The following is a 26,492-nucleotide window of genomic DNA, read 5'->3' as shown; positions in this document are numbered from 1 at the left end:
TGGAGAGACCACAGCCCTGTTGATACCTTGATTATGTATTTCTGACCTCCAAAACCATAGAAGACTAAATTTCTGTGGTTTTAAGCCATTCAGGTTCTGGTATTTTGTTATTGCAGCCCTAGGAAACCAGTACACCCATAATCCTATAACTTAAAACTACAGCCCATGGGGTGGCTCCCTGTTGTGGTAAATAATGTTTTATTGGAACATGGCCACACGAGTAGTCTCTGCGTGATTCAAACTACCACAGCAGGGTTGAGTAGTTGCATCAGAGACCATGTAGCCCACAGAGCCTGAAATAGTGACTCTCTGGCTTTCCAAGGAAAAGTTTGCCAATCCCTGACTTAAAACAGACATACAAAGAAACATTAGTCTCCCCACCCTTTCACCCACCCAATGCCATCCCTTAGAGATGACCACAATTAATATACAATATCCTTCTCGACTTTGCCCTGTGGTTAAGTATAAATATATCTGTATGTAGTTTATACATGAGTAACACGTTCATTTATTAAAAATAATAGGTAATTTTTTATAATGAAAAAATGAAAATTACAAAAGGTTATTCCATGCAAAAGACATCTGCTTCCACTCAGACCCCTTTCTTAATCCCTTCCCCAGAAGCAGGCACTGTTACCACTTCCTTGCATACCTTTTGAGATTGTCTTTGCTTATTTTACTGTTATGAGATGAATCGTGTCCCCTGCAAATTCCTATGTTAGAGTCCTCACCTCACAAGGCAACATTATTTGGAAATAGGGTGTTTACAGAAGTGATCAAGTTAAAACGAGGTCACTGGGATGGACCCTAATCCATTATGACTGGTGTCCTTTGGGGACTGGTGTCCCCAAAAGGGGACATTTGGATACAGACACGCACACAGGGAGAACGTCATGTGAAGGTGATGGCAGAGATCTTGGTTACACGTCTATAAGCCAAAGGACACCCGGGATTGCCCGCAAACCACCAGAAAGTGAGGAGAGAGGGAGGAACAGATCCTCACAGCCCTCAGAAGGAACCAGTACATTCAACACCTTGACTTTGGACTACCAGCCTGTAGACTGTGAGACAACACATTTCTAAATTTATAAGAGCCCTAGCAAACCAAATCAGCAAGTATCTATGTATGCTCATCCCCCCTTTTTTTAATACCTGAGTGACAGCTGATGTCACACGTTATTTGATACTTTGCTGGCTGCCATACCACAAATATGTCTTGGAGATTGTCCTGTGTCTCCAATAGCCCATCTCCCAGCCACTGTGCCTGCTTCTTGACCCCACTCCATGCCCCAGCTGCTACCTGGGCAGACTGCAGCTCTTGTGATCATGCCTCACTCCAGCAGAAAATTGGAGGTGGGAAGAGAAAGAGGAAAAGGTACTTATCCCCAACACACAAGTGGCCGTATCTCTCTGCAGCTCTAGCTCTGTAGAGCACGCCCCTCTTCCACGGTTCCTGGCCTCACTGAGAGCTAGTGATGAAATCTACTCTGCCCCTTCAGCCCCAGTGTGGTGATCGCTCCCCACTGCTGCTGGGTCCTGGTGCTGGACAATCCTTTATAGGTTCCCTTAACCCTGCCCGTATTCCTTTCCTGCAGCTGCTGTCACAAATGCCCACAAATCACGTGGCTTAAAAGAACAGGAAGTTAATCTCGCAGTCCTGGAGGCTGGAAGTCTGAAATCAAAGCATCAGCAGCGCTGTGCTCCCTCCAAAAGCCGCAAGGGAGAATCCTCCATTGCCTCTTGAGCTTCTGGTGGCTCCAGGCATTTCTTGACTTGTGGCTGCGCCACTCCAGAGTCTGCCTTCATCTTCCTGTGACTTTACTTGTGTGTCTTTTATGAGGACACTTGTCATGGAAGATTTAGAGTCCACCAGGATAATCCAGGATGATCTCATTTTGAGATCCTTAATTACATTTGCAAAGACCTTTTTCCCAAATAAGGTCACGTTCACAGGTTCCAGGGGTCAGGAAGTGGACAGATCTTGGACTGGGAGGAGGTTATTGTCCATCCCGCTACACTGTCCACACCGCTGCAATAGTCCCTGCTTTAGATTCTCTTTGATTCAGTCCTGAACACACCGTCTGTTTCCTGCTGACTGATGCATTTCCATCGGGAACGTGTACAGCTACCTACCTCTTCCTTACAACTACATACAATTTCCTTGAATAGACAGATCTTAATTTACAATTAGCATTTAATGAACCCCTTTTACCTGTCTCCTTTTGGTGCCTAGTGTGATGCTTTACAAAAATGGATCTGAGGAGAGCCCCTTTGGCAACAGAATGTGCAGAAAACCGGCAGCTTGTCTATGACTCTGAATCAGCAGGGTATGTTCCTAGCAGCAATTTCTGTAGGTTTATGCTGTGGCAGATGCATGAGCCCCCTGTATTTGGGCTCAGTGAGGAAGAGATCTGTTCAAGGACACCATGTTTGATTTGGTCTTAAAGAGTAGGGGTGGGAGTGTGTTCAGAAAGATATTTTTAATGGTCAAAAGCTCATGAAAAGATGCTCAACTTCATTAGCCATCACAGAAATGCAAATCAAAACCACAGTGAGATATCACTGTGCCTACTCTTGCTCATTATGTATTTAAAAAAAAGAAAAATAATGAAATAATAAAAGATACCACTGTACACCCACTAGAATGGCTATAATTAAAAAGATTTAATAAGAAAAGTGGATTTAGATGTGGAGAAATTGAAATCTTCATAGACTGCTGGTGGGAAGGTAAAATAGTGCAGCCAGTTTGGAAAACAAGTTAGCAGTTTCTAAAAAGGTTAAGCATAGAGTTACTGTATGACCTACCCATTTCACTCCTAGGAATATGCCCAAGAGAAATGAAAACTATGTCCACACAAACACTTGTACACAAATGTTCACAGCAACATTATTCCTAATAGCCACAAAGTGGAAACCACCCAAATGTCCATCAAGTGATGAATCAAGAAAATGTAGCACATCCAACCATGGAATATTATTCTGCCAAAAATGGAACGAAGTACTGATTCATCCTGCAACTTGGATGAACCTTGAAAACATTATGCTAAGTGAAAGAAACCAGTCACAAAAGACTCCATATTGTATGATTATATTTATATGAAATGTTCAGAATAGGCAAATCCATAGAGGCAGAAAGTAGGTTAGTGGTTATCAGAGGCTGGGGGAGCGAGAAATTGATTGTTGCACAACTCTGTAAATATACTAAAAACCACTGAATTGTATACTTTAAGTGGGTGACTTGTATGGTATGTGAAGTATATCTCAATAAAGCTGTTAACGATAAAAAAGGATTGGGGGGAGTGTCTTTTAAGTGAAGGGAGTTGCAAATGGTTGGGGAAAAAGTCCAGTGCGGCTGAGGCACTGTGAGTGTGGGAACAGTCAGGAGATACCCTCATTCAGGACAGGAAATGGGAGGTTTCATGTGACAAGTCCCCATCTAACAGCAGGTGCAGAGAAGCAGCAGAATATCCCAGAGGCTTTCCTGTTCTTATCTCTCGACCCCTAGCATAATACAGAATTATCCCATTTTACAGAAGTAGACATAAAGGCCCACAGAGGTTAGTTTGGCCAAGATCTCTTAGCTAGAAGGTTGGCAGGCGAGGATTTTAAAACTCAGCAGGAACTGCGGCATTAATGCTCGCGGGGTTGCTCACTGTAGGGCTGTAGGCAGCCCCTACCTCAGTCTCAGACCTCCTTTTTCACTCTGTATCACTCTGTATCACTGTACTGATACACTGTATCACTCTGAGTGATCACTGTATCACTCTAAGCAAGTTATTTTACCCGTCTGGCTGCCAGTTCACCCGTCTGCAAAATGCGGATGTTTATTTCCAATATGCACATTCTAATAGTTACACAAAATGCTCAGTAATTGATTTGTGGTGCCTATGCCTCAGTTTCTCCATTTCTAAAAGGGAGGCAAGAGTCCCTAACCCGGCCCCCATTCTCAGGGCTGTCTTAGGGCTAAATAATAAAATAATATAGTAAAGGGGCAAGAAAATGACTGCCGGGTCTGCGCAGCGCCAACATCCGCCAACGTCGGACACCTGCGCCCCCTGCTGCCGTCGCCGCGGCATTGGTGCCTCCGAGAGCGCCGTACGCCTGCGCAGAATGCAAGCACCAGGCCCGCCCCTTGGGGGTGTGACTTCCTTGAGTAGCTCTGGTTTGCTCACGCCTACTTCCGGATGGGGCCCGGTGACGTCTGGGCCACGTGACTTTGTTCCAGCTCTCCAAAGATGGCGGCGCCCAGAGCGGTAGCGTGAGAGTTGACGGTGGAAGACGCTGTCCAGTTGTGCCGGAATCAAAACACTGGGGACTGTGCGCCATGTCGCGGCTGATCGTGAAGAACCTCCCGAATGGGGTGAGTGCAGAGCCAGGACTTGGAAATTTACAGATCGGACCAGCCGGGAGCTGTGGGGTAGGGAAAGATGTAGTTGAAGAGAACCAAGGGATTTTCCCTCTGGGTCAGGACTCCGGGCGGATTCGGAACCCAAAGGGCAGGATCTTTTGACCGCTGGGAAAGAGGAAAAGTGACTCTTAAGGTCTCACAGCCGGCCGGTGGGTACCGACTCCCAATCCGACAGCTCTTATTGTAGAGAGGTGCCAACCTCCACCTCGTGCCTAATGCCCTGCTCACACAAACTCTAGTCTGATCACTTTGTTGTTGTTGACCCGTGACTGGCTCAGACACTGTGTTTATTATAAATTCCTCTTCTACTCGGGAGACTGATGGGGAGGCCGATGGAGAGTATTAGTCTGAGGACCTGCATTCCAATCCCCACTCCCGTCATTGAGGCGATACTGAGTGGGTGTGAAGGGCTTTAAACCATTTATCCAATAAGTGGGGGGCTAAGTGACCCAGCCACACTTTTCTGTTCCCTGGAGCCAGGCACGGAACCTGGCACGTGGTAGGCATTCAGAAAAAATTGCCGGATAGTGTGCCTTCTTCATTTCTTGAGCTGCCTACCCCAGTGACTGTCTGCTGAGCTCCCACTATGAAAGATGAACTTAGATCACCTATTCCTCCCCTCCAGTCTCTGTAATGTTATTGTTTTTAATTCTTCCATCATTTCCCCAAGTAGTATACTTATAAAATATCTATTATTGATCCATCCATCATCTTTAGACAGTGTCTCTTGATGCCTGGCTTTATTGAATGAGGATTTTAGCATGGCTACCCTTCCTTTCCCTCCCAGCTTCTGCTTTGTTGTGTTTCTCAGTGGCGGTGAATCTCTTATCATTGTTTGTCCCGTCTGATGAATGAAAGAATAACAAAAACAATAACAGTGGTATCGAACGCTCTTGGTATTTACTATGTGCCAGGCACTGTTCCAGGTGCTTTAGGTAAAGTAATTAACCACAGCTCTGTGAGATAGGTTCCATTATTGTGCCCATTTTAAAGGTAAAAAAAACCAAGGTACAGTAAGGTAAAGGGATTTGCCTGAGGTTACACATAGATGGTAATTTATAGAGGAGAGATTGCATTGAGCAATTTGGTTCTAGAATTTGCATTCCTGGCCACTGCACCATAGTTTCTCTTAGCATGATTGCCTGCACTGGTTTTATTTTTCAGCAAATAAACATTTAGTAGTGAGTACTTACAATGTTGCTGACATTGTAGATAGAGGTGGATAAGACTTGGTCCCCACTTTTATGGAGCTTGTAGTCTACTGGAAGAGACAGACACCAGGTATGGGGATTGAAGTGTGAACTGGGTGCTTTGGAAGCACAGAGGAGGTTGGGATGGGATCCCTAACCCAACTGAGGGATCTAAGAAAGGCCTCCTGGGGGAGGAGAGATTGACTGAGAATGAGGAGTTAGCCAGGGCCTGTCTGGGAAGATGTCATCCAGAGGGGAGGACCAAAGTAAAACTTCAGAGGTGAGAAGCACAGAAGGCTCTAAGGAGTTTGGCAAGACAGGGGGCTGAACAGATGGGTCAGGGCTGGATCATGGAGAATCTCGTGTTTCCCATTAGGTGTCTGTCCTTGAGCCTTTGGTACCAGAAAGTCACCAAAAGGTTCTTTGGCAGAGCAGTGATGGGCTCAGACTTAAGTGAGGTCTCTCCCAAGCAGTAGGGACTTGAATTCACTGTCTTATACATCTGAACTGAGTCACAAACCTTGATTCCGTAGACCTGGGACAGATCATTTATCTCCTATGAGCTCCTTTTTCATGTGGCTAAAAATTCCTGACCCGAAGAGTGATTGAGATTTTGATGGCATCAGACTTATTAAGAAGCTGCCTCAGAAAATGTAGTCCCCCCTCAACCCCACTGCCACACCCACAGATCTGCCAGTATCTGCTTAGAAAACTCACTGTGTTGTTGGGGTAGCCTGGCTGGAGCGAGGATGGTGGGACGCTAGGAGTCAGTTTTACATAGAGTGGGCTTCTTGACCAAGTTATAATAATGTGAGCATGTTGGTTTCCTAGTGCTGCTGTAAGAAATTATCACAAACTTATCGGTTGAAACAGTACAAGTTATTTTACAGTTTTGGAGGTCAGGAATCTTAAAAGCAAGGTTTTGGCAGGGCTGTGGTCCTTCTGGAGGCTCTAGGGGAGCCTTTGCCTTTTTCAGCTTCTAGAGGCCACCTGCCTTCCTTGGCTCATGGCCACATAGTCCATCTTCACAGCCCATAGTGTAGCATCTTCCGGTCTCTCTCTGCTTCCATCTTCTCTGACTCTCCTGCCTCCCTCTTGTAAGGACCCTTAAGGTGACATTGGGCCCAGCTGGCTAATCCAGGATCATCTCACCATCTCAGGATCTTTAGCTTAATCACATCTACAAAGTCCCTTTTGCCTTGTAAGGTGACATATCCAGAGGTGCCAGGGATTAAGATGTGGACATCTTTGGGGGGACTCCATTGTTCTCTCTGCTACAATTATTAATAGCAAATGTTTATGTAGCATACCATGTTTGTTCACTCATTGATTCTGACAAGTGTTTGTTAGGTATTTACTATGTAGCAGCCCTGATTCTGCTTCTGTAATTGGTCTTATCCTCATAACAGCCCCAGAGGGTAGGAAGATGGCATTTGCAGCTGTTCTGACTCTTGATTTCTGCATCAGCGTGTGGGTGAGGGGCTCAGGGCCACACAACTAGAAAGTGTTAGAGTCAGAGCTGGAACCTGGTCTACCTAGGAAAACACTCTGCCACCTCCTCATCTTATGTCACCCTTGGAGAATCTGGTGGCCTCAGGTTTCCAGCCCATTTTGTCCACTCACTCTGGGGACGCCCCTACTCCTCCCTCGTCGCATGCCCCTCTGTTCCAGATGAAGGAGGAGCGTTTCAGGCAGCTGTTCGCCGCCTTCGGCACGCTCACAGACTGCAGCCTGAAGTTCACCAAAGACGGCAAGTTCCGCAAGTTTGGCTTTATCGGCTTCAAGTCCGAGGAAGAGGCCCAAACAGCACTGAACCATTTCAACAAGAGTTTTATTGACACATCCCGGATCACGGTGAGTCGGCGGGAGTCTTGTCCTTGCCTGCCTATAGAAAGTGACACCACTGGGTCTTTTAGTCAACACTCAGGCACAAAGGCTGTTCCCCTCACTGGTTCACACACTTCCAAGTGCATAAGAATCACCTGAGAGCTGGTTAGAAGTTTCCCGAGCCCACCCCCAGAGCTGCTGATTCAGTAGGTGGAGGTGGGGCCCAAGAATGTGCATGTCTAACAAGCCCACAGGTGATGCTCGTGCTGCTGGTCCGAGGCCCACGCTTTGAGAACCACAGGTCTGTATTATCCATTCACTCGCCAATTTAGCAAGCACTCAGCCCCCATTGGAGGCTGGGAATTTAGAGAAAAACGTGATCCCCCGGCCCTTGACCTCATTGAGCCAGCTGCCTTCGGACAGGAAGGGGGTCCACAGGCAAACAGGTTGCTTTTGTTCAGTGTCATCAGTGCTGTGGCAGGTTGAGCACCGATGACTGTGGGAGAAGAGAGGAGGCCTCTACCCTGGCCAGGGAGGAGTCGGGAAAGCTTCCTGGAGGAGGAGGTCCCACTGTGGCCACTCACGTGCATTTAATGACTGTGTAAAACATCTCTGATGCTTTGTTGAGAAGGCAAAAACAGATAATGGACAAGTATATGTGTGTGTCACATGGTCCCATTCATACACAGCCATGTCCCCCCATCTGTGTGGGTGTGGTTTATGCACAGAGGGCCACGTGATAGGAGTTTTACCAAAATATTAATAATTCCTCTCTCTGGGTGATAGGAATTGGAGTACATGTTTTTAACTTTTCACTGTATTTTTTCCCATTTGAATTTTGTTCCATGAGCACATGTCATCGTTACAGAAGCAACAGACTTATTTTGAAAGTCCACACAGAGGGGGTGTAACCAGATGGCAGCCCCTTCCCATAAGCGTGTAGTGATCGGCTGACCCGTGTCAGCCTTGACTGTGGCTGGAATGGCTTGTGGGGGGAGTGCCCGCCACCAGCCCCCAGCAGGACCAGTGCTCACAAGGTCGTCTCAGAGGACTGTTGGAGGTGTCAGAGCCAGAGCAGTGCGACTGCTCAGGCTTGTACCCCAGCTTCCTTCCATGCCCTCTGTGGTCACCCCGTTTTCCCTAGAGCTGGTCTCTGGGTCCAGGTGCACTTGCCTCTCAGTAATTAGCATAATCCTGGCAGCCATCGCCCCTCCCCCGTTGCCCTGCCTAGACCCTGGCTAGGCACTTGGCCTGGGTCATCTCCTGCCATCCTCATGGCCACCCTTTTAGAGTGGAGGGGAAGAGCTTGGGCTCCAGAGTCCAGAGACTCCCTGGGTTCCAGGCATCATTCCGTCACTTACTGCCTGTGTAACCCAGGGCAAGTGACTTCACTTCTCTGTGCTTCAATTTTCTGATCTGAAAAGTAGGGAGAGTGGTGGCGCCTGCCTCCGGCTATGAGGCTCAGCATATCCAGACTCACAGAGCACTTAAGGCAGTGCCTGGCATGGGGAATTCCTCAATGAATTGTAGCTATTATAGTTACAGTGTTACAGACTCCTAATAATAGATTGTGATAATGTCATATTAAAGACTTGAAGGAGAAGAAAGCCTGCACTCAGGGATGGTGTGTAACCTGCTCCAACTAACTCAGCTACTCAGCAGCAATCACCTGTTTAAAAAGCCCAAGCTCCCAGGTGCCGACAGGCAGCACCCCATGCCCAGGCACCAGGGCAGGGGTGAAAATTGTCCTGTTTCCCACACAGGTGGAGTTCTGCAAGTCATTTGGGGACCCAACGAAGCCTCGAGCCTGGAGCAAGCATGCCCAGAAACCAAGCCAGTCCAAGCAGCCTCCAAAAGACTCCGTTGCTCCAGAAATGAAGAAAGTACGTAAAAGATCACTTGAGCCCCTGTCCCCAGTGTCAGCGAGGCAGTCACTTCCTGGGAAGGAAGGACGGTGACTTCCGCTCAGTTCCGGAAGGTGGGCCCTCCCAAGGCGTTGCAGTTCCGTCTCCCCTTTCCCTTCATCTGCGTGATCCTCACCATCTGTGCCTTCTGTTTCCAGGATGACAAGAAGAAAAAGGTGGCAAGTGAACTGGAGAAGGTGAGTCTGTCCTGTTGCCCAAGGGGGCAGGAGGGAGGGTGGCCGGGAGGAGAGGGCGCTGGCCCAGGCAGGCGGAGAGCCACGCCGCTTGTCCCCCTTGCCTGTGCCCACGGCTGCCTAGCCTTGTCTGGCAAGGAGCCTGCTCTGCCTCCCTCGGAACTGACCCCCTGACCCTAGGGGTCCTCCAGGGGTTGGGGGACGTGGCATGGAGGGTCCTCTTACCCTCTTAGCAGTTAAAAAGGTTGACCCCACCTGAGCCTTCTCTGCCTCTTCTCCCTCTTCCCGTCCCCCTGCTGCCCGGGCTCCGGCGCCACCAGTTGAAGGAAGATACCGAGTTCCAGGAGTTCCTGTCGGTTCACCAGAGGCGGACGCAAGCGGCCACTTGGGCGAACGACGCCCTGGACACTGAACCCTCGAAAGGGACGGGCAAGCCGGCCAACGACTACCTGAACTTCGACTCCGATTCGGGGCAGGAGAGCGAGGAGGAGGGTGCTGGGGAGGACCCGGAAGGTGAGGACAGGGAGTGTGCACCCCATGTGCACGGGCCTGTGCCTGCCATCGGCTCACAGGCACTGGGGCCAGGTACTAGGGGTGGGTGAGCCAGACACTGCCCTGGAGCGTTCTCCAGTGGGCGTGATTGTCCCACCCGCTGGTACGGCTGTCTCTTCTTGTTCATAGTCACTTGTTCGTTTGTCAATCACTCGACAAATACTTATTGAGCACCTACTATATACCAGGCAGGCTTCAGGCATTGAGTTGAGAGCAATGAGCAAAACACAGAGGAATCTCTGCCCCCCTGTCTTGTGGGGGAGAGAAACAGTAAGCAGATATGCACACCTGGCCCCTGTGTCATCTGATGGCAAGTGCTGCCGATAGGAGGCAGGAAAGGGGGTGGGAGAGTTAGCAGGGAAGGGGAGGGAGGAGCCTTTGTCCTCAGAGGGGCTTGCAGTGTGGAAGGGACTAGGGCAAGTGAGCAGTTTCAACACGGAGTGCTGAGTGCTGGGGTCGAGGGTAAAGTTTCTGTGCTAAGATCCAGAGGACTCATGGGACTTGGTGGGACACTAAGGGACGGGCGAGGAAGGGGGTTCCAGGCAAGGGAATAGCATTGCAAAGGCACGGAGGAAAGGGAAGTGCGTGGGCTTGAGGGGCTGGGCGTGGGTCCAGGTGGCTGGAACAGGAAGAGACGGGTGGAAGGAGAAGCCAGGCACACTCAGCCCTGAGGAGGAGGCGAGTCATCTGAGCTTCTGGAAACCACTGGAGGTGTTAAGCATATTCTCACAATCATCATGGGGGCTGCAGGGTAAAGAATGGATCGGGTGGGTGGACAGGGGTGGTGGCAGGGAGCCAGGGGCCCTCCACGTGTGGCACATGGAATATCAAAACTGCAGTAGCTTTGCCCCATCTGGCATGGCTTATTCGAGGGGCTTGGGCCCTGGGCCCTGGTCGTGGTGGGCGTGGCGTCCACACAGAGACACATCATCACAGCCACTCTCTAGGGAGCGTCTCTGGGTTGCTCGCAGCAGCCACTGATCCAGCCTCCCCGTGTTTTGCAGAGGAAGAAGGCCTTGGACCGAAGGCAGCCGTGCAGAAGGAGCTGTCAGACATGGATTACCTGAAATCCAAGATGGTGAAGGCCGAGTCATCCTCTTCCTCGGAGGAGGAGGAGAGTGAAGACGAAGCGGTGAACTGTGACGAAGGGAGTGAGGCCGAGGAAGAGGAGTCCTCTGCCGCCCCAGCCCAGGCGGGGAGAGAGGGCGGAGGAGCCGGCCAAGAGCAAGGGGTGCCTTCTGGGACCAAGAAAGCACCGGAGGCCAGAGCTGAGGTGTGTGTGTGCCTGGGGGGCACAGAGGGAGGAGGAAACAGGCCTGGAGAAGGGAAGTGATTTGCCCAAGGTCACGGCTGGGAAGGAGTGATGTCAGGACTCACACCCAGGCCTGCGGGCTCTGGAGTCTAGATTGTAAACGTGGGTGCCACCCTCGAGGACAGCCGTCTCGCCTCCCACCTAGGAGTCCCCTCTGCTTCAGAGACAGGGCAGTTTGACACATCGTCTGGGTCCCCATTTCCTCATCTCCCCACAAGGCCTCTTTGAAGGATCAACTCTTCCCCTGCCCGGCCCTGTGTTTTCAAAGGAGAGGAAGAAAGAGTTCATCTTTTCTCTTCCTTCATCTTCCTTCCTTTTTCTGCCCCTTCTAATTACCACACACCATCCTTTTTTCCAAAAACATGTATTTCAGAGAGGTAGTGGAGTGTGATGAAGTCTGAGAGTTATGGGTTTAAATCCCAGCTCCAACATTTAGTGGCCCTTGGACCTTGGGTGAGATACTTTGCTTCCTGCAAGCCCCCAATCCTCACCTGTAAAATGACGCTCATGGTAGCACTGGCTTCTGTAGGCGGTTTCAGAACCTCCGATGCCTAAGTGTATGGTGGAATTGAGAACTTCGGATTTCGGGAAGGTAACGCCGTGTAACACAGTACCCCCAGCAGGTGTGGGGCGCCACCCCATACTCAAGCATGTTACTATTTCTGTGGTGAAACCAGAAATGACCACTTGCTCTGCATGGGATAGGTATAAGCTATAAGTTGGCTCACGTCAGCTCACGGCAGGGTTTGCTGGGAAATTAGTTCAAGCGAGGGCAGGCTTATGTTGCCAAAGGAGTTACCAAAAACTTGGGTTTTTCAGAGCTATTTGGATTCCAGAATTATGGGAAAAGATCCTGAATCCATATCACTATGGGATTGTTTTAAAGATGGTGCAATAGTAGGCTGGTGGCATCTGCAAAGTGCTTGGCAGTGTCTGCAGAGGTGGGCCCTAAATCGGTGGTAGCAAATACCACTGTATTCCTGTCCCCTCTGTCCCTCCTTGCAGCCCCGGGGCCCCGTTCGCATGTCCATGGCTTGCCAGGCTCTGGTTCCAGCCCTCATCTCAGGGGCAAATGGAAGCGTGGCGGCTCCCACCTCCACCCCGGCCAACCTCTCTGTGCACTGTGGGCCGATACTCACCAGCGTTCCCCGGCTCCCCTGGCGGCAGCCACCTCGTCCAGCACGGAGATGTCCCAGTCTGCCACCTCCTGCAGCTGTGCCAGGGCACTCATGTGGCTGTTTCTGTCTGTCCTTTGTGATCACTCAGGCAGAGAAACCGGCAAACCAGAAGGAACCCACCACCCCACACACCGTGAAGCTGCGGGGAGCCCCGTTCAACGTCACAGAGGTATAACTGAGGACCAGGGCCAGGAATCCCCGTGGGAGCAGGAGACGAGAGTGGGGATGCCAGGGGCCTTTGCTGCGTGGAGGCATCAGGGGCTGTTGAGGACATGAGTTAGAAAGAATAGGGGCCAAATAGGCTGATAGGTAAGACCTCAGGCATTGCCAGGGTCGGGAGACAGGGATGGCTACACCAAGACAGAAGACTGATTTTACACACTGATACCTCCTACACCAAGGGCAAACTTTCTGTTTTAAAAAGAGGAGGGGTGATGGTAAATATTTAAGGCTTTGTGGTCGGTATGGTCTCTGTTGTGACTACTCACCCTGCTGTTAAAGCAGGGAAGCAGTCTCTGACAATAGGTAAATGAATAGGCGAGGCTGCGTTCCAATAAAACTTTATTTACAAAAACAGGCAGGGGGCCAGATTTGGCCATGGGCTGTCATTTGCTGACTCTGGGTCTACAACAGCAGAGAACACTATTAATTTCTCTTCTTTTGAAAGCAATAGAAGTTCAGTATAGTACTTTTTTTTAAATGTAGCTAAATAAAAAGAAGAATATAAAAGTCTCCTGTCACTAGGATGACTATATAAATTATTATATATATTTTGAATTATTGGTGAGATCAATCATCTTTTCATATTTGTGAATCACACCTATCTTCTGTTTTGGAAAGTACCCAGTCATACTTTTTGCCCTTGTTTCACTCAAAATGTTCATCTTCTTTGGTAGTCTGTATATTTACAAATTTTTGAAATACAACTTATCAAATTTCGGAGTGGCAAGCATTTGTGTTGTACTAACCTATCTGAGTTATCTGCTTATTTTGAGTCTGAATGCTCTTAGTACCACCCATGCAGAAAATCACATTCTTTAATTAAAAAACAAACGAAGACCACTAGGTGGCTACTTGCAAAATTAATACCCAAAACCCAAATATTTATGCTTTAGAGAAGTGACAAAAGCCAGATTTAACTCCAAGTACATTAAAAAGGTACTTGGGGGAAAAAATCAGAAACAATGCCTCAAAATGATCATGGTGACATTACTCATTATTATTGGTTTGATAAAGGGCAAAAATCTTTTCTTCTTAACAGAAAAATGTTGTGGAATTCTTGGCACCCCTGAAACCCGTGGCCATTCGTATAGTGAGAAATGCTCACGGGAACAAGACGGGTAAGGCTGGAATGTTTCTGGGTGGGAAGGATGGAAGGTTGGGGCACTTGAACTTGAGGGAAGAGAGAGAAGCTCTAAGGGCAACATGTTTCCCTGTTTGCAGGGCTCATTTGTGTGGATGTGGTTAAAATGGTCAGGACAAGGGTCTGTTTCTTCTCCGTGCCTTTTTCAGCCTGGTTGGTAGTGATGGAGTTTTCACCGGTGTTTCTCTCTCCCAACCCCCAACCCGTCCTTCACGTATTCCCGCGGGCTCACCTGTTGGGCTGAAACAGATGTCGACGGGCCCCCGGGTTTGCTGTGCAAAGTCTATCGGCAGCTCTGCAGGCAGGCAGTGCTCTGAGTTTGGGAGCGTGTGTGGTGTCTCCCTGGGCCACCCTCTTCCCAGGTGGCCACTCTGGGCAGCCCGTCCCCTCCCTTGCCTTCAGAGCCCTGGGTTCTGGCTGTCCCGAGGTGGACAACGTGGCCAGAAGGGAGGAGTGTGAGCTCGGAGAGGTGGCTGCCTGCCCGGCCTACTTCCCGGCCAGGCCGAGAGGCCACGGAGACGCAGCAGCAGAGTTGCTGCTTCTCAGGGAACCACACGAAGGCCCTCTGGCTGGGAGAGGCCGGAACTGCTGAGCGTACACCCTGTCCTTGGCAAGAAGACACCAGCCTGGGCAGAGCAGTTGAGACCTGCCTGGGCTGGCATCTGGGGAGGAAACGTGTTCGTGCTTGGTGGATGGTCGTGTCTCCACCATGTTTCTGCATTTCTTCCCCAACTCTCCTCTTAGCACGAAAGCCCCACTTACGCGGCTGAGCCACCCCCCCCCGAGCACCCCTCTCTGCGTGCAGACGTGAGAGAGTGCAGCATGCGTAGGGCGAGGAGCCCCGCCCAGGGCCAGACCCCTGCTTGGCTGCCTAGCAGCCCCGAGACCTTGCACAGGGGACTCGGCTTCAGTTTTTGTCCTGTGCAGTCAGATAAACCTGTCACCAAGTCGTGAGGAGTCAGTGAGCTAATGGTGCGCAGCCTTTAGAATGATGCTAAGCACCTGTTGCTCACTCCATGAAAGCTGCTGTTAATGGCGGTGGTGGTGGTGGTACCACCTCTGCCTTCACGGCACTTCAGAGGCCAGAGGGGGAGCGGGAAGGAGCATATCTGAGTTGTCAGGGCTGAGAGCAATCCATACTGGAGCCCACAGCTGGAGAGAGCTGGCATGCAAGCACCGTGCCGGTACCCAGCAGCAGAATGTCCCCCGAGAGAGGCCTCGGAGGAGGCAGGGCAGTCCCCTCAACTTTGCAGGTATCTTGAAAGATTGTGGTGTTTGGTGTGGTGGTGCACACCTGCAGTCCCAGCTATCGAGGAGGCTGAGGGCTGAGGAGTCCAGGAGTTCAAGTCCAGCCTGGGCACCATAGTGAGACCCCATCTCAAAAAAAAATTGTGAGCTTCAGCCTGGGTGCAGGGGCCCCCTGGGAGCTTAAGCTGGGGCAGGGCGGCAGTGGGATTTAGGATGGCCCCTGGCAGGTAAAGGAAGGGTCCCACAGCCTGGCTTTTGCCGTCCTCCGGGGGAGGATCAGCAGGAGTCTGGACCAGGGGTGGCTGTGGAGGAGGAGGTGGAAGGAGGTAAAGGATGTTTATGTGATGGATGAGGTGCCTGGATGCAGGAAAGGACAGCAGGGAGGAATCGCAGAGAAAGAATCTAAACAGCCTGTGCTAGAGGCAGAAAACCCACGGGCTTTGACCGAGTGATGGACGTTGCTACCTGTTAGCCGTGTGTCCTTGGGCACATTACTTACTGCTCCAGAAAAGCAGCGGGGGGCAGCCCCTGCCCTGCTGCCTCGTGGGATTGAGGCCCAATGAGGTCAGCACGCGGAGGCCCCCCCACACTCGAGGAAAGACTCCCCCAAGTGCTTGTTTCTGTGCAGGTTGGGGCCTTGGGTGCTGAGGGGCAGAGTGGTGATGGAGACGACCCCTCCTGTACTGAGCTGGGTCACCATGCAGCCACCACGGGCACTTCTGCAGAGAATGCCACAGAGCAGGCACTGCCCAGGTCGGGTGGGGTGAGGCAGGCAGGGAGGCAGCAAGGCCTCCTGGGCATCTGACCCCTGGAGTCCAGCGTCATCATGCGCAAAGCCAGGCCGGAGTCTACACACTCACTGCAGAGGGAAATGTCGCTGTGGGTGGGAGGGAGGGTGGGAGGCTGTTTGCATTACAGAGATTTGCAAGGATAGAGGTTTCTCCTCCACTTTTTGCACCCACACAGTCTGACATTCTCTGTGACTCCCATGAGGGTCCCTGCAGATTATACCTTTGTCATTGTCCTCTTACAGGGTACATCTTTGTGGATTTCAGCAGCGAAGAGGAAGTGAAGAAAGCTCTGAAATGCAACAGGGAATACATGGGTAAGGAAGGCCAGGCCAGTGCCATCTCTGAGCAGTCACAGGGCTTGTTCCTCCCTTGGTGTACTCCACACGTGTCGAGTGTCTGCTCTCTGCAGACACCGTGCTAGGCACTAGGGATATAGCCGTGAGCACACAGACCAGAGTCCCTGCCCTCCTGGAGCTGACCTGGAACACATTTACATGGGGGAGACAGGTGACAATCAAATACTTGAGCAAGTGCCTAGTCCCTGCTGTGGGCACATACAGAGCAGGCAAGGGACCTGGGGAGGACAGGATGGGACAAGGCCCGTCTTTAAACAGGATCGCGTCTGCTGGGGCCTCACTGAGAGGCAACTTTGGGACACGGCCTGGAACCGAGGAGGCAGGCTCTGGCAGGATGTTCGGTAGAGGTGTAGTGTAAATTCCCTGAGTTGGGAGGTCCTGTGATTGATACCCAAGGATGCAATCTTGCCCAACCCCTGGCATGGACAGGTGACTCAGATCCAGCCCTCGACCCCTAGTGAAGGTGTGAGTTGTGTCAGGGGACATGGGAGCGCTCAGGAGTCTGCTTAGCAAGGACGAGGTAGGTGTTTATCGAGCACCTAGTGATGCACGAGCAGGGGACGGTGATGATGGCACCCTAGCCAGGCACACAGGTGTAAACTGTGGCTCAGCAGGTAGATGTCCAGGGTCGGGCTGTCACATAAGACATCTCCCAAGGCAAAGTGATGAATAGTGCCAGAGAATGTGCCCCAGAATTTAGAAGATGTGTCACTGTGGTCTGGGGTGGCCCAGGCAAGCTGCCCCAGGGTTGAAGGTGAACTGGAAGGAGGAGTGAGGTTGGGGCCTTCCCATTCAGCCCAGCCCTGGCCCAGGCTGCTGCCCGGCTACAGACCGCAGTGTCAGACGCTGTCGTCTTGGTCTTGGCCGTGGCATCTGGAAGGCAGCAGAGAGAGTTTGGGGTTGCTGAAAAGTTCCAGGCCTCCCCCCTGAGCCCTGAGTCCTCTCTTCACGCAGGTGGACGCTACATCGAGGTGTTCAGGGAAAAGGGAGCCCCCACGGCCAAGGGTGGCCTGAAAAGTAGTGCCAGGCCCTGGCAGGGCCGGACGCTCGGGGAGAACGAGGAGGAAGAGGACCTGGCTGACTCCGGGAGGCTGTTTGTCCGAAACCTGCCCTACTCCAGCACCGAGGAGGACCTGGAGAAGCTCTTCTCTGCATTCGGTAGGCAGGAGGCGGGGCCTGCCGCCCGCACGGCTAGCACAGCGCCGTGAGAGCCGGGCCCGACTCAGACACCCTGGGTTCCAGTCCCAGTCTGCAGACGCCTCTGGCTTCTTGTCTCGGTTTTCTCATCTGTAAAACAGAACTAACTGTCCCTGAGCTGCCATGAGGACTCAGTGACAGGAACTGTGTCGGGATTCTCAGGGCAGGCACTAAAAGGAAGCACTGCTGGCATCTTTTGCCATGTGATCCCAAACTCTGACCCTCACTCTCTAAACTCAGAAAAAATCTGGATGTATGTTTCTGAGATATTCTTTGCTGTCCAAACTCTTGCTGTACAATATTTGGAATTCAGGAACTGTCCAGGTCTGAATACATCTACACAGCGTTCCTTGGTGTGTTGATCATCTAAAGTCTTATCCAAACTGAGCATCCAGCTAGACTTGATAGCATGAGAGTTAGTATTGTTGTTGCTGTTGCTCTTTCTTGGGCTGAGTGCTTGAAGGCCCGTAGTCCACCGTGGTCTTGTCACACAGGGCTGCGTTTGTTTATAGGGACACGGTTGTTGAAGGGGAAGGAAGGGAGGGTTTAGAGTGGGGAGATCTTGCCACTTTCAGAGCCCCCCCCTCAATGTCTCCCCATGTCTATTTGGAGGCCAGCTGTGGGCCTCAGAGGATCAGAGAGCGGGGTTGAGCACCCGTTGTGGGCCCTTTTGTAGGGCAAGGACGCCCCGAGGGACCTGCCACCAGGAAAACTGGCCTAACTGCCAAGCCTGTGTTCCCTGCTGCCCCGCCCCCTGCAGCCGTCCATGCAGGCTGGTGTCTGGCTTACGCGGCAGGGCCGGGCTGGCGGGAGAGGATTTGTCAGTACCCTGCAAGTACCCATTTGGGAAGACAAAGACCCAGAGAGGGGACATGCTCACACCCTGGTGTTCAGCCTGGAAACCAGTGCAGAGAGGGTGTGCTTTGGGTATGATAATATTGTAATAGAAGACACTTGTGTGGCACAAACTGTAGCAGGCGCTATGAGTGCTCTGTACACGTATTGATGCCATCACCCCTCGTTGCTGTCCCGGGAGGTGGGTGCTCTTACTGTGCCATTTCACAGATGAGAAGACTGAGGCATGTGGAGGCCCAGTGACTAGAGGCAGGCTGCACATGCAGTCGATGCTGCAGCCAGGATCCAGCCCAGGATGTGGCTCTGCTCTCAGGATAGACACATAGGGGACTGTGAAGTGCCACCTGCCACCTTGGGGGTTGGTTCATGGCCGGTGCTCCTCACGTTCCTCCCTGGAGTGGCCGCAAGTGACCCTTGGCAGCAGCACGATGTTCTTGGCATCAAAAATGTGTCACCCGATAGCACCCAGCGCTTTAGTCACCCAGAACCCAGGCCCAGCCCACAGGAGACTGACTCTTCTCCTGTCCTCAGGGCCCCTGTCTGAGCTCCACTACCCAATCGACAGCCTGACCAAGAAACCCAAGGGCTTTGCCTTCGTCACCTTCATGTTCCCTGAGCACGCTGTGAAGGCCTATGCAGGGGTGGACGGCCAGGTGTTCCAGGTGAGGTCACTCTCGGGCTGGCGGGAGGCCCCTGGGCTCACGTGGTCGGGAAAGGACTTGTGCGTGCATGTGCGTGTGTGTGTGTGTGTGTGTGTGTGTGTGTACACAGGTGTCTGTATTTCATGTCTACAGCAATATACCATGGCATGCCAAGCTGCTACCCCACCTGAGCTACCAGAGAGTAAGAAGTTCCATGAGGGCAGGTGTCTGGCACGTAGTAGGCACTCAAAAAATATTTTTTGGATGAACAAATTTGCTCTCCATCTCCAGAAATGTCACCTTGGAAGAGGAGTGAGCAAGAAAGGAATTTTGATGTGGGCATAATGAAACGGCCATAAGAGTGTGAGAAACTCTTCTCTGTTTTTCCAGAGTCACCAGATAACGTGCTTAGCGTGCGTCCTGGAGCCCCTCCTTTTTCTCATTAATTCATTCATGATTTATTGGTTGCCTAGTGGCTGCCAGGCCAGACTTGACTTCTGCCCACTCGGAGCTCATGTTCTCCCTTACCTGTGCGGGGAGGGGCAGGATGGCACGCAGGTGTGAGAGGTGTTTGAGGGACGTATTTATAAACTGATTGAAGTTTTGTTTGTGTGGCTTTGTCATATGGCCCCATCACAGTGTTGGGTCCCTGTGTCAGATGGGGAGAGAGTGGACACGTGGTCGTTCTACCTGACGCCCTGCACTCCAGCCAGGGTCTCAGCACCGGGCCCAGTACACTGGAGGCAGAAGCCGACATCCTCTGGCAGGACGTGGAAGCAGCTGCCCTTTGGTTTACTGCCTTCCTCTCATCCCCTCCAGGGCAGGATGCTCCACGTGCTACCGTCCACCATCAAGAAGGAAGCCAGCGAGGACGCCAGTGCCCCGGGGTCATCATCTTACAAGAAGAAGAAGGAGGCTAAGGACAAAGCCAGCAGCTCCAGGTCCTTGGTGCCCCAAAGCCCCAGCTCCAAGCTTCCGCCCACCTCCCCCTGCTTCCCAAGCTGCCTGGGGTCCCTGACTCCTTCTGATGGGTTCAGTCCATGACCTTCCTGGGCCTGAGTTTTCACCATCTATGAAGTGGGAAGAGTAATAGTCGTGCCTTTTGTGGCTTTGTGAGGTTTAAATGAGTTCATGTCTGCCAAGGGCTTGGTCCCTGACACAGAGGAAGCACAGCTCCAATGTTAGAGATTGCTCATGTCGTCATCCCTCTTACTGTTTCAGGCCCCGGGTGCTTAGCTCAGAGGGAACGGAGAAAGGCAGGCAGGGCTGTGAGTGTGTTTCTTATAGGTTTTGCATCTGGAAAAGTATCTCCCTCGTTCAGCAGCTGTCTGATCTCCCTGTTCTGCTTCTCAGCTCTCACAACTGGAACACGCTGTTCATGGGGCCAAATGCTGTGGCCGATGCCATCGCGCAGAAGTACAATGCCACCAAGAGTCAAGTGTTTGACCACGTGAGTGAGGACCTGCCCCTTCCCCCCAGCTCTGAGCCAAAGGGGAGGAAGAGTGGGGATGAGGAGGGTCATCTGTGGGGCCAGGACCTCTGAGGCTGAAGTCATGGGCATCCTCTTGGGCCCTCGCAGAAGCCTCCGGATCAGGGGCGGGCTCTCTTCCAGCCCTCTCCCTGGAACCTTCCCCACCCAGACTCCAGCCCTGGCTTCTCATGCCACAACGGGGAGTCACCATTGCAGAATGTGATCGGCAATGATGTTGACAGGTGATGTTCCATGACTCAGCTGTGCCACAAGCATTAGTACGTGGCACTCCTCAAACAGCCCTGTGGAGTAGGGGCTCTTACGTCCCCAGTGTCCAAATGAAGAAACCGAGGCCCAGCGACACAAAGTAACTGCCCAGGGTCTCAGACCTGCAAAGGGGCAGAGGTGGAAGGATGCCAAGTCTGCCCAACTCCGATACCTTCCCCCTGAACCATGTCACTCGCCCCTCCAGGGGGTGTCCCATCCATTTCCTGAGCCTGGGCAGCCGAGATCTCTGAGGCCAGGGAAGGGGTCCCCGGGCTCTGTCCCTCCTCTCCCTAGTGTAACCTTGGTCCTTCTGACTTTTTCTCCATCCCTCTAGCCCCTCCACATCACCTTTAAAAAAAATTATTGCATATAAGATATACAGTGTGATGTTTGAGATAGATATAGCGAAATGGTTACTATAGTTCAGCAAACTAACATACCTGTCACCTCACAGTTGCCCCCTTTTGTGTAGTGAGAGCACCTAAAATCTACTCTTAGCAAAAATCTTGAGTACAAAACAGTATTATTAACTGTAATCTTTATGTAATAGGTTAGAGCTCCAGACTTTTTCCTCCTGCATGTCTGTTGCTTTGTATCCTTTGACACTTTGTATTTCTATAGAAGCATACCTTTTAAAAGTATACTTTGTATAAAGTGTAGATTACATAAAGCAGGGAGTATACTTTGTATAAAGTGTAATTTACATAAAGCGCAGAGTATACTTTGTATAAAGCGTAGTTTACATAAGCAGAGTATACTTTGTATACAGTGTAGTTTACATAAAGCGCAGCGTATACTTTGTATAAAGTGTAGTTTACATAAAGCGTGGAGTATACTTTGTATAAAGTGTAGTTTACATAAGGCGCGGAGTATACTTTGTATAAAGTGTCATTTACATAAGCAGAGTATACTTTGTATAAAGTGTAGTTTACATAAAGCGCAGCGTATACTTTGTATAAAGTGTAATTTACATAAAGCGCAGCGTATACTTTGTATAAAGTGTAGTTTACATAAAGCACAGAGTATACTTTGTATAAAGTGTAATTTATATAAAGTACAAAATATACTTTGTATAAAGTACCTTGTACATTGTATATAAAGTATAGAAATACTTTGTTCTTTTGTATCCGCCTATCTCCTTTTAAACCACGAGTATCTAGAATTAGACAGGGACTGAGTTCATTGAGGCAAAACCTGGGGGTGTTTTTCTCGCAGTCAACAGAGGACGTCAATGGATTTGGCCCATAAGTCCTTTAACCCGTTGTTGTTCACCCTTTGTCCCTGGGCACTCGAGGTCCGCCCTGTCCGGTAGAAATGGAGAGCAAGCCACATGTGTAATCGGAAATGCTCTAGTGGCTGCATTTTAAAAAAGCAGAGTCAGGCGAAATTAATAGCAACATATTTCTTTTAACTCTGCATGTTCAAAGTAGTATTTCAATATACACATGATATTAAAAAATTTGCAAGCTACTTTATATTATTTTTTTCCTCACTAAATTTAGCACGTGTTTTACACTGAGAACACTTGCACGTGCTGCCTTTCAAGTGCTCAGTGGCTCTGTGTGGCTCGCGGTGCCAAGCTGGGTGGCACAGCTCTAGACCTAGGCCAGCTTTGGGGCTGCACCTGCTCTAGATCCTACCAGTACTCCCTGAGCCCTGGGGATGCAGCAGTGCCCAGGAAACAGGCATCTTCTGCTAGTGCCTTCTAATGGAGGATGCTGACACGGTAGCAGAGGTGCAGTGTGGCAGGCCTGGTGGCTGCAAAGAACAGGAAAGTCAACAAGGGGAATAGGGTGTCACTGCAAGGGTACGCTGGTCAGCAGAAAGACATTTGCTCCAAGCAGCCACTGAATGGCTTGAGGGAGTGTGGGGTAAGGGCCATGAAGCTGTAGCCCTGGGGTAGGATGAGCTCGGCCTGTGGGGGGGCAGCAAAGACCCCTATGGCTGAGTAGGGGGAGGGCAGGGGGAGCCCTGGGGTCCCTGACTACTATAGGAGACATGGGAACCGGAGCCATGGGGCGTTAGATCAGCATAGGAAGGTGAAGAGCATCAGCGGGATCCATGTCCACACACGTCGTCTTCCCAGAGTACTGGGAGGGCAGACTTGTCACCGCCCCACAGCTGACGGGGGCCGCCTTTCCTCTCTCCCACAGGAGACCAAGGGCAGCGTGGCCGTGCGTGTGGCGCTGGGGGAGACCCAGCTCGTCCAGGAAGTGCGGCGCTTCCTCATCGACAACGGAGTCAGTCTGGATTCCTTCAGCCAGGTGGGTGCCCTCTGCCCGGCTCGGGGAGCCTCTCGTGGCTCCTCTTCCAGCCCCTAGAGAGCCCCTGGTGACGCGGATGGGTTTGAGGATCTGGCCTTCTAAGGATTATTGCTAATTTTTACATTGTCTATAAGAAAGGAAGAAATGTCACATGGGCTCAGACAAGTGGCCCTTCTGACCCAGATTTTGTCTCCAAGGAGCCACATGCAAGAGGGCTACCTTGTAACCTATGGTTTCTCCACACAGATTGGGGGCCCCCAGATCCTGCTCCCCCACCCAGTATCTCCCCAGAGTACCTGCTGTCTGTTCAGAGACTCGGCCCTTCCTGGACCCAGCAGGGCAGAGTCGGCACCATCACACACATATTCTCCACTAAGCAGTAGTTCTTGGATTTGTGGATGATTCCCACTTAGAGGGTCTTGTGAGACCACTCAATATCTGCCCCTTTCATTTTACAGACTGGGAAACTGAGGCTCAGAGCAAGGAGGTGACTTGCAAGGTCAGACAGACCATCTGGCAGGAGCCTAGACTAAAACTCCCAAAATAGCCCTTGAAGCAGCTTTACCGGAACTTAAATTTTACCTCAAAGTGGATGAGTAGGATGAATGGATGGATGGATGGATAGATGGATGGATGGGTGGATGAGTAGGATGGATGGATGGATGGATAGATGGATGGATGGATGGGTGGATGAGTAGGATGGATGGGTGGATGAGTAGGATGGATGGATGAGTAGGATGGATGGATGAATAGGACGGATGGATGGATGGATGAGCAGGATGGATGGATGGATGGATGAGCAGGATGGATGGATGGATGGATGAAGATGGATGGATGAGTAGGACGGATGGATAGATAGATGGATGGATAGATAAAGATGGATGGATGGGTGGATGAGTAGGATGGATGGATGGATGAGTAGGATGGATGGATGGATGATGGATGAGTAGATGGGTGGTTGGATAAAATAAATAAATATACTAATAGCTAGCATTTATTAAGACTTGTCAAAGCACTCAGTTCACGTATTTTATTAGCTCATTCCATTCACGTAACAATCCTATGAAAGTAGCACTGCTGTGCTCCCATTGCACAGAAGGAACCACGGTCACAGAGAGGTGAAGTCATTTGTTCTGGGTCACACAGCTCATCGTGCTGGAGCTGGATTTGAGCACAGGCCTCCAGGCCCCAGAGTCCACGTCCATAACCGTTACTCTCTGTGGCCCGAGTTGCACCTGAGAAGCCCCTGGTGCCCAGCCCTGCCCACCTGCAGACGCCTCCCAGCCCCCTCACCTCCCTCAGTCCTCATGGTGACCCTGTGAGGCCTGTGCAGCGTGGGTGTTACTGTTAGCCCATTTTGCAGGTGAGAAAACTGAGGCCCACAGAGGGAAAGCAATGGACCCAAGGTTTCAGGTTAGATTAGTGGCCAAGCTGAGACTTGTGCCCAGATATGCCATATGCCTGGATTTTTCCATTATATTTTATTGGCTCTTTTATGCCCTTCAACATTCTTTTTAATAAAATAATTGCTAACATTTACAGAGCACTCATGTGCACTTTTACTTAACCCATTTAATTAAATCTTTTCCTGGAGGGATCCTATGAAGTAGGTGCGGTGTCTTTGCTGCAGATGCGGGAGCCGAGGCGCAGTTAAGTACATTGCTCAAGGCTACGTGTCTAGTGTCTTGGTCTGGGTTCTCCCCAAAGCAGGCTCTGAGGCGAGGATTCCAGGGCAAGTAGTTTTGGGAGAGCTCAGAAAACGCTAGCAAGAAAGGGCAGGAGACCAGCTCGGGTGTGCTGTTAGGACGCTGCCACAGGTGCCTAGAGCTCTCTCTAAGGCAAAACCTGCAAAGCTTACACCTCGGACTCATCCTGCCCAAAGGACAAGGGGTGCGCCAACCCCTGAGGGTCGTGGGCTATTCCCTGCGGGCATTAGCTCCTGGGCACTTCCTGCTGGCCGTACGTGGGAACAGCGGGCAGCCTGCGGTTCCAGGAGAAAGCCCCTGGCACCAAGGTGCAGACCCTGGCCACTGGGAGCCTTGGGAGGTGCGGCCGGGGGCTGTGGCCGGGCCCTGTCAGGATCTGCCATGGCTCAGAAGTGGAGGGGCTGGGATTTGACTCTGGGGTCCTGCTCTGGAGCCCTGGGCACAGCCCCTCCGCAGAGCTGTCTCTCAGCCTTGGAGCCGGTGTCACGCCAGGGAGGGCGGGTCCACCTGGGTCAGAGTCCTAAGTGCCTGGGTGCAGAGGTCCCACATGGGGCGCCTTGTCCAGAAACCACCACAGATCAGTGCTGGTGCCAACTGGGCACCCTCCCTCTCATCGTCCCCTGCGTATTCATTGCCTCCCCCCAGGCTGCTGCAGAGCGAAGCAAGACCGTGATTCTGGCCAAGAACCTCCCGGCAGGCACCCTGGCGGCTGAACTGCAGGAGACCTTCGGCCGATTCGGCAGCCTGGGCCGCGTGCTGCTGCCCGAGGGTGGCATCACTGCCATCGTGGAGTTCCTGGAGCCCCTGGAGGCCCACAAGGCCTTCAGACACCTGGCTTATTCCAAGGTAAGGCTGCCCGAGACCTGGAGTCGATCTGGGGAAAGACCCATGAGAGCTACTTGAAGAGAGAGGGTGCAGGAGCTCTGTCCTGACAGCTTTCCTATAGACACGGGAGCTTGGTCTAAAGTCACCCATCTCGATCATGTGTCTGCATGTCATCCCTACCGCCATCCCCACCCTCAGCACGTCTGGACGGGCAGAGTGCGAGAGGGAAGCTCCGATCGTCCTTGAGAAAGCGTGCCGCCGTCCCTTGCTGCCTGACTCTGGCCTTCCTCACCTTGGTTTCCCCACACCCATCGAATCATCATTCTCCATGCTTTTGCTACCTCGTACCTCGGAGAAGATGAACCAAAGTCAGTTCTGTAGGTGGGGCCGTCTCTTGTTTCTTGGTGAAACAACAAACAGGAGCGCATTCGTTTCCTGTAGCTGCTGGAGCAAGTCGCCACTAACATGGTGGCTTGAAACTACAGAAATCTATTGTCTCGCTGTCCTGGAGGCCGGAGTCTGAAATGAAGGTGTGGGCAGGGCTGTGCCCCCTCTGAAGACCCTGGGGGAGAGTGTTTGTCTCTTCCAACATCTGGCAGCTCCAGGCGTCCCTTGCTCGTGGCTGCATCATCCAGCCTCTGCCTCCATCTTCAGCAGCCTCTCTTCTCTGTCTCCAGTCATCCCCTGTAGTTCTGTGATAAGGACCCTTGTGATCGGATTTAGGGCCTTCCTGGATAACACAGGGTGGTTTTGTCTCAAAATCTTTCACTTGGATAACACTTGCAAAGACCCTTTTTCTAAATAAGTTCACATTCACAGATTCTGGGAGGGCAAGACGTGGACATATCTTTGGGGGGCGACCACGGAACCCCCTACACCTAGTTCCTTTTATCAGGTACTTTGACATTTTGCAGACCTTGGCCTCCCACCCCTAGTAATCCTT

General features: G+C 51.4%; 1 protein-coding gene across 2 annotated transcripts in view; it reads left to right on the top strand.

The window, feature by feature from the left end:
* The first annotated feature begins 4,247 nt into the window (after window positions 1–4,247).
* Window positions 4,248–26,492, top strand: part of RBM19 (RNA binding motif protein 19) — a 122,307-nt gene continuing 100,062 nt past the window's right edge. For both annotated transcript variants that reach the window (XM_069497553.1, XM_069497552.1), the window contains exons 1-15: window positions 4,248–4,360; window positions 7,270–7,452; window positions 9,189–9,308; window positions 9,488–9,526; window positions 9,844–10,036; window positions 11,080–11,348; window positions 12,654–12,734; window positions 13,827–13,905; window positions 16,210–16,281; window positions 17,278–17,481; window positions 18,907–19,037; window positions 19,836–19,957; window positions 20,370–20,466; window positions 22,908–23,018; window positions 25,370–25,570. In XM_069497553.1, coding sequence (XP_069353654.1) covers window positions 4,325–4,360; window positions 7,270–7,452; window positions 9,189–9,308; window positions 9,488–9,526; window positions 9,844–10,036; window positions 11,080–11,348; window positions 12,654–12,734; window positions 13,827–13,905; window positions 16,210–16,281; window positions 17,278–17,481; window positions 18,907–19,037; window positions 19,836–19,957; window positions 20,370–20,466; window positions 22,908–23,018; window positions 25,370–25,570 — 1,938 coding nt within the window. In that variant the 5' untranslated portion in view covers window positions 4,248–4,324. The remainder of the gene's footprint in view (window positions 4,361–7,269; window positions 7,453–9,188; window positions 9,309–9,487; window positions 9,527–9,843; window positions 10,037–11,079; window positions 11,349–12,653; window positions 12,735–13,826; window positions 13,906–16,209; window positions 16,282–17,277; window positions 17,482–18,906; window positions 19,038–19,835; window positions 19,958–20,369; window positions 20,467–22,907; window positions 23,019–25,369; window positions 25,571–26,492) is intronic.

The sequence above is a fragment of the Eulemur rufifrons genome, chromosome 21 (genome assembly GCF_041146395.1).
Source record: "Eulemur rufifrons isolate Redbay chromosome 21, OSU_ERuf_1, whole genome shotgun sequence".
NCBI lineage: Eukaryota > Metazoa > Chordata > Mammalia > Primates > Lemuridae > Eulemur > Eulemur rufifrons.
This window is presented reverse-complemented; position numbering and strand designations above follow the sequence as displayed.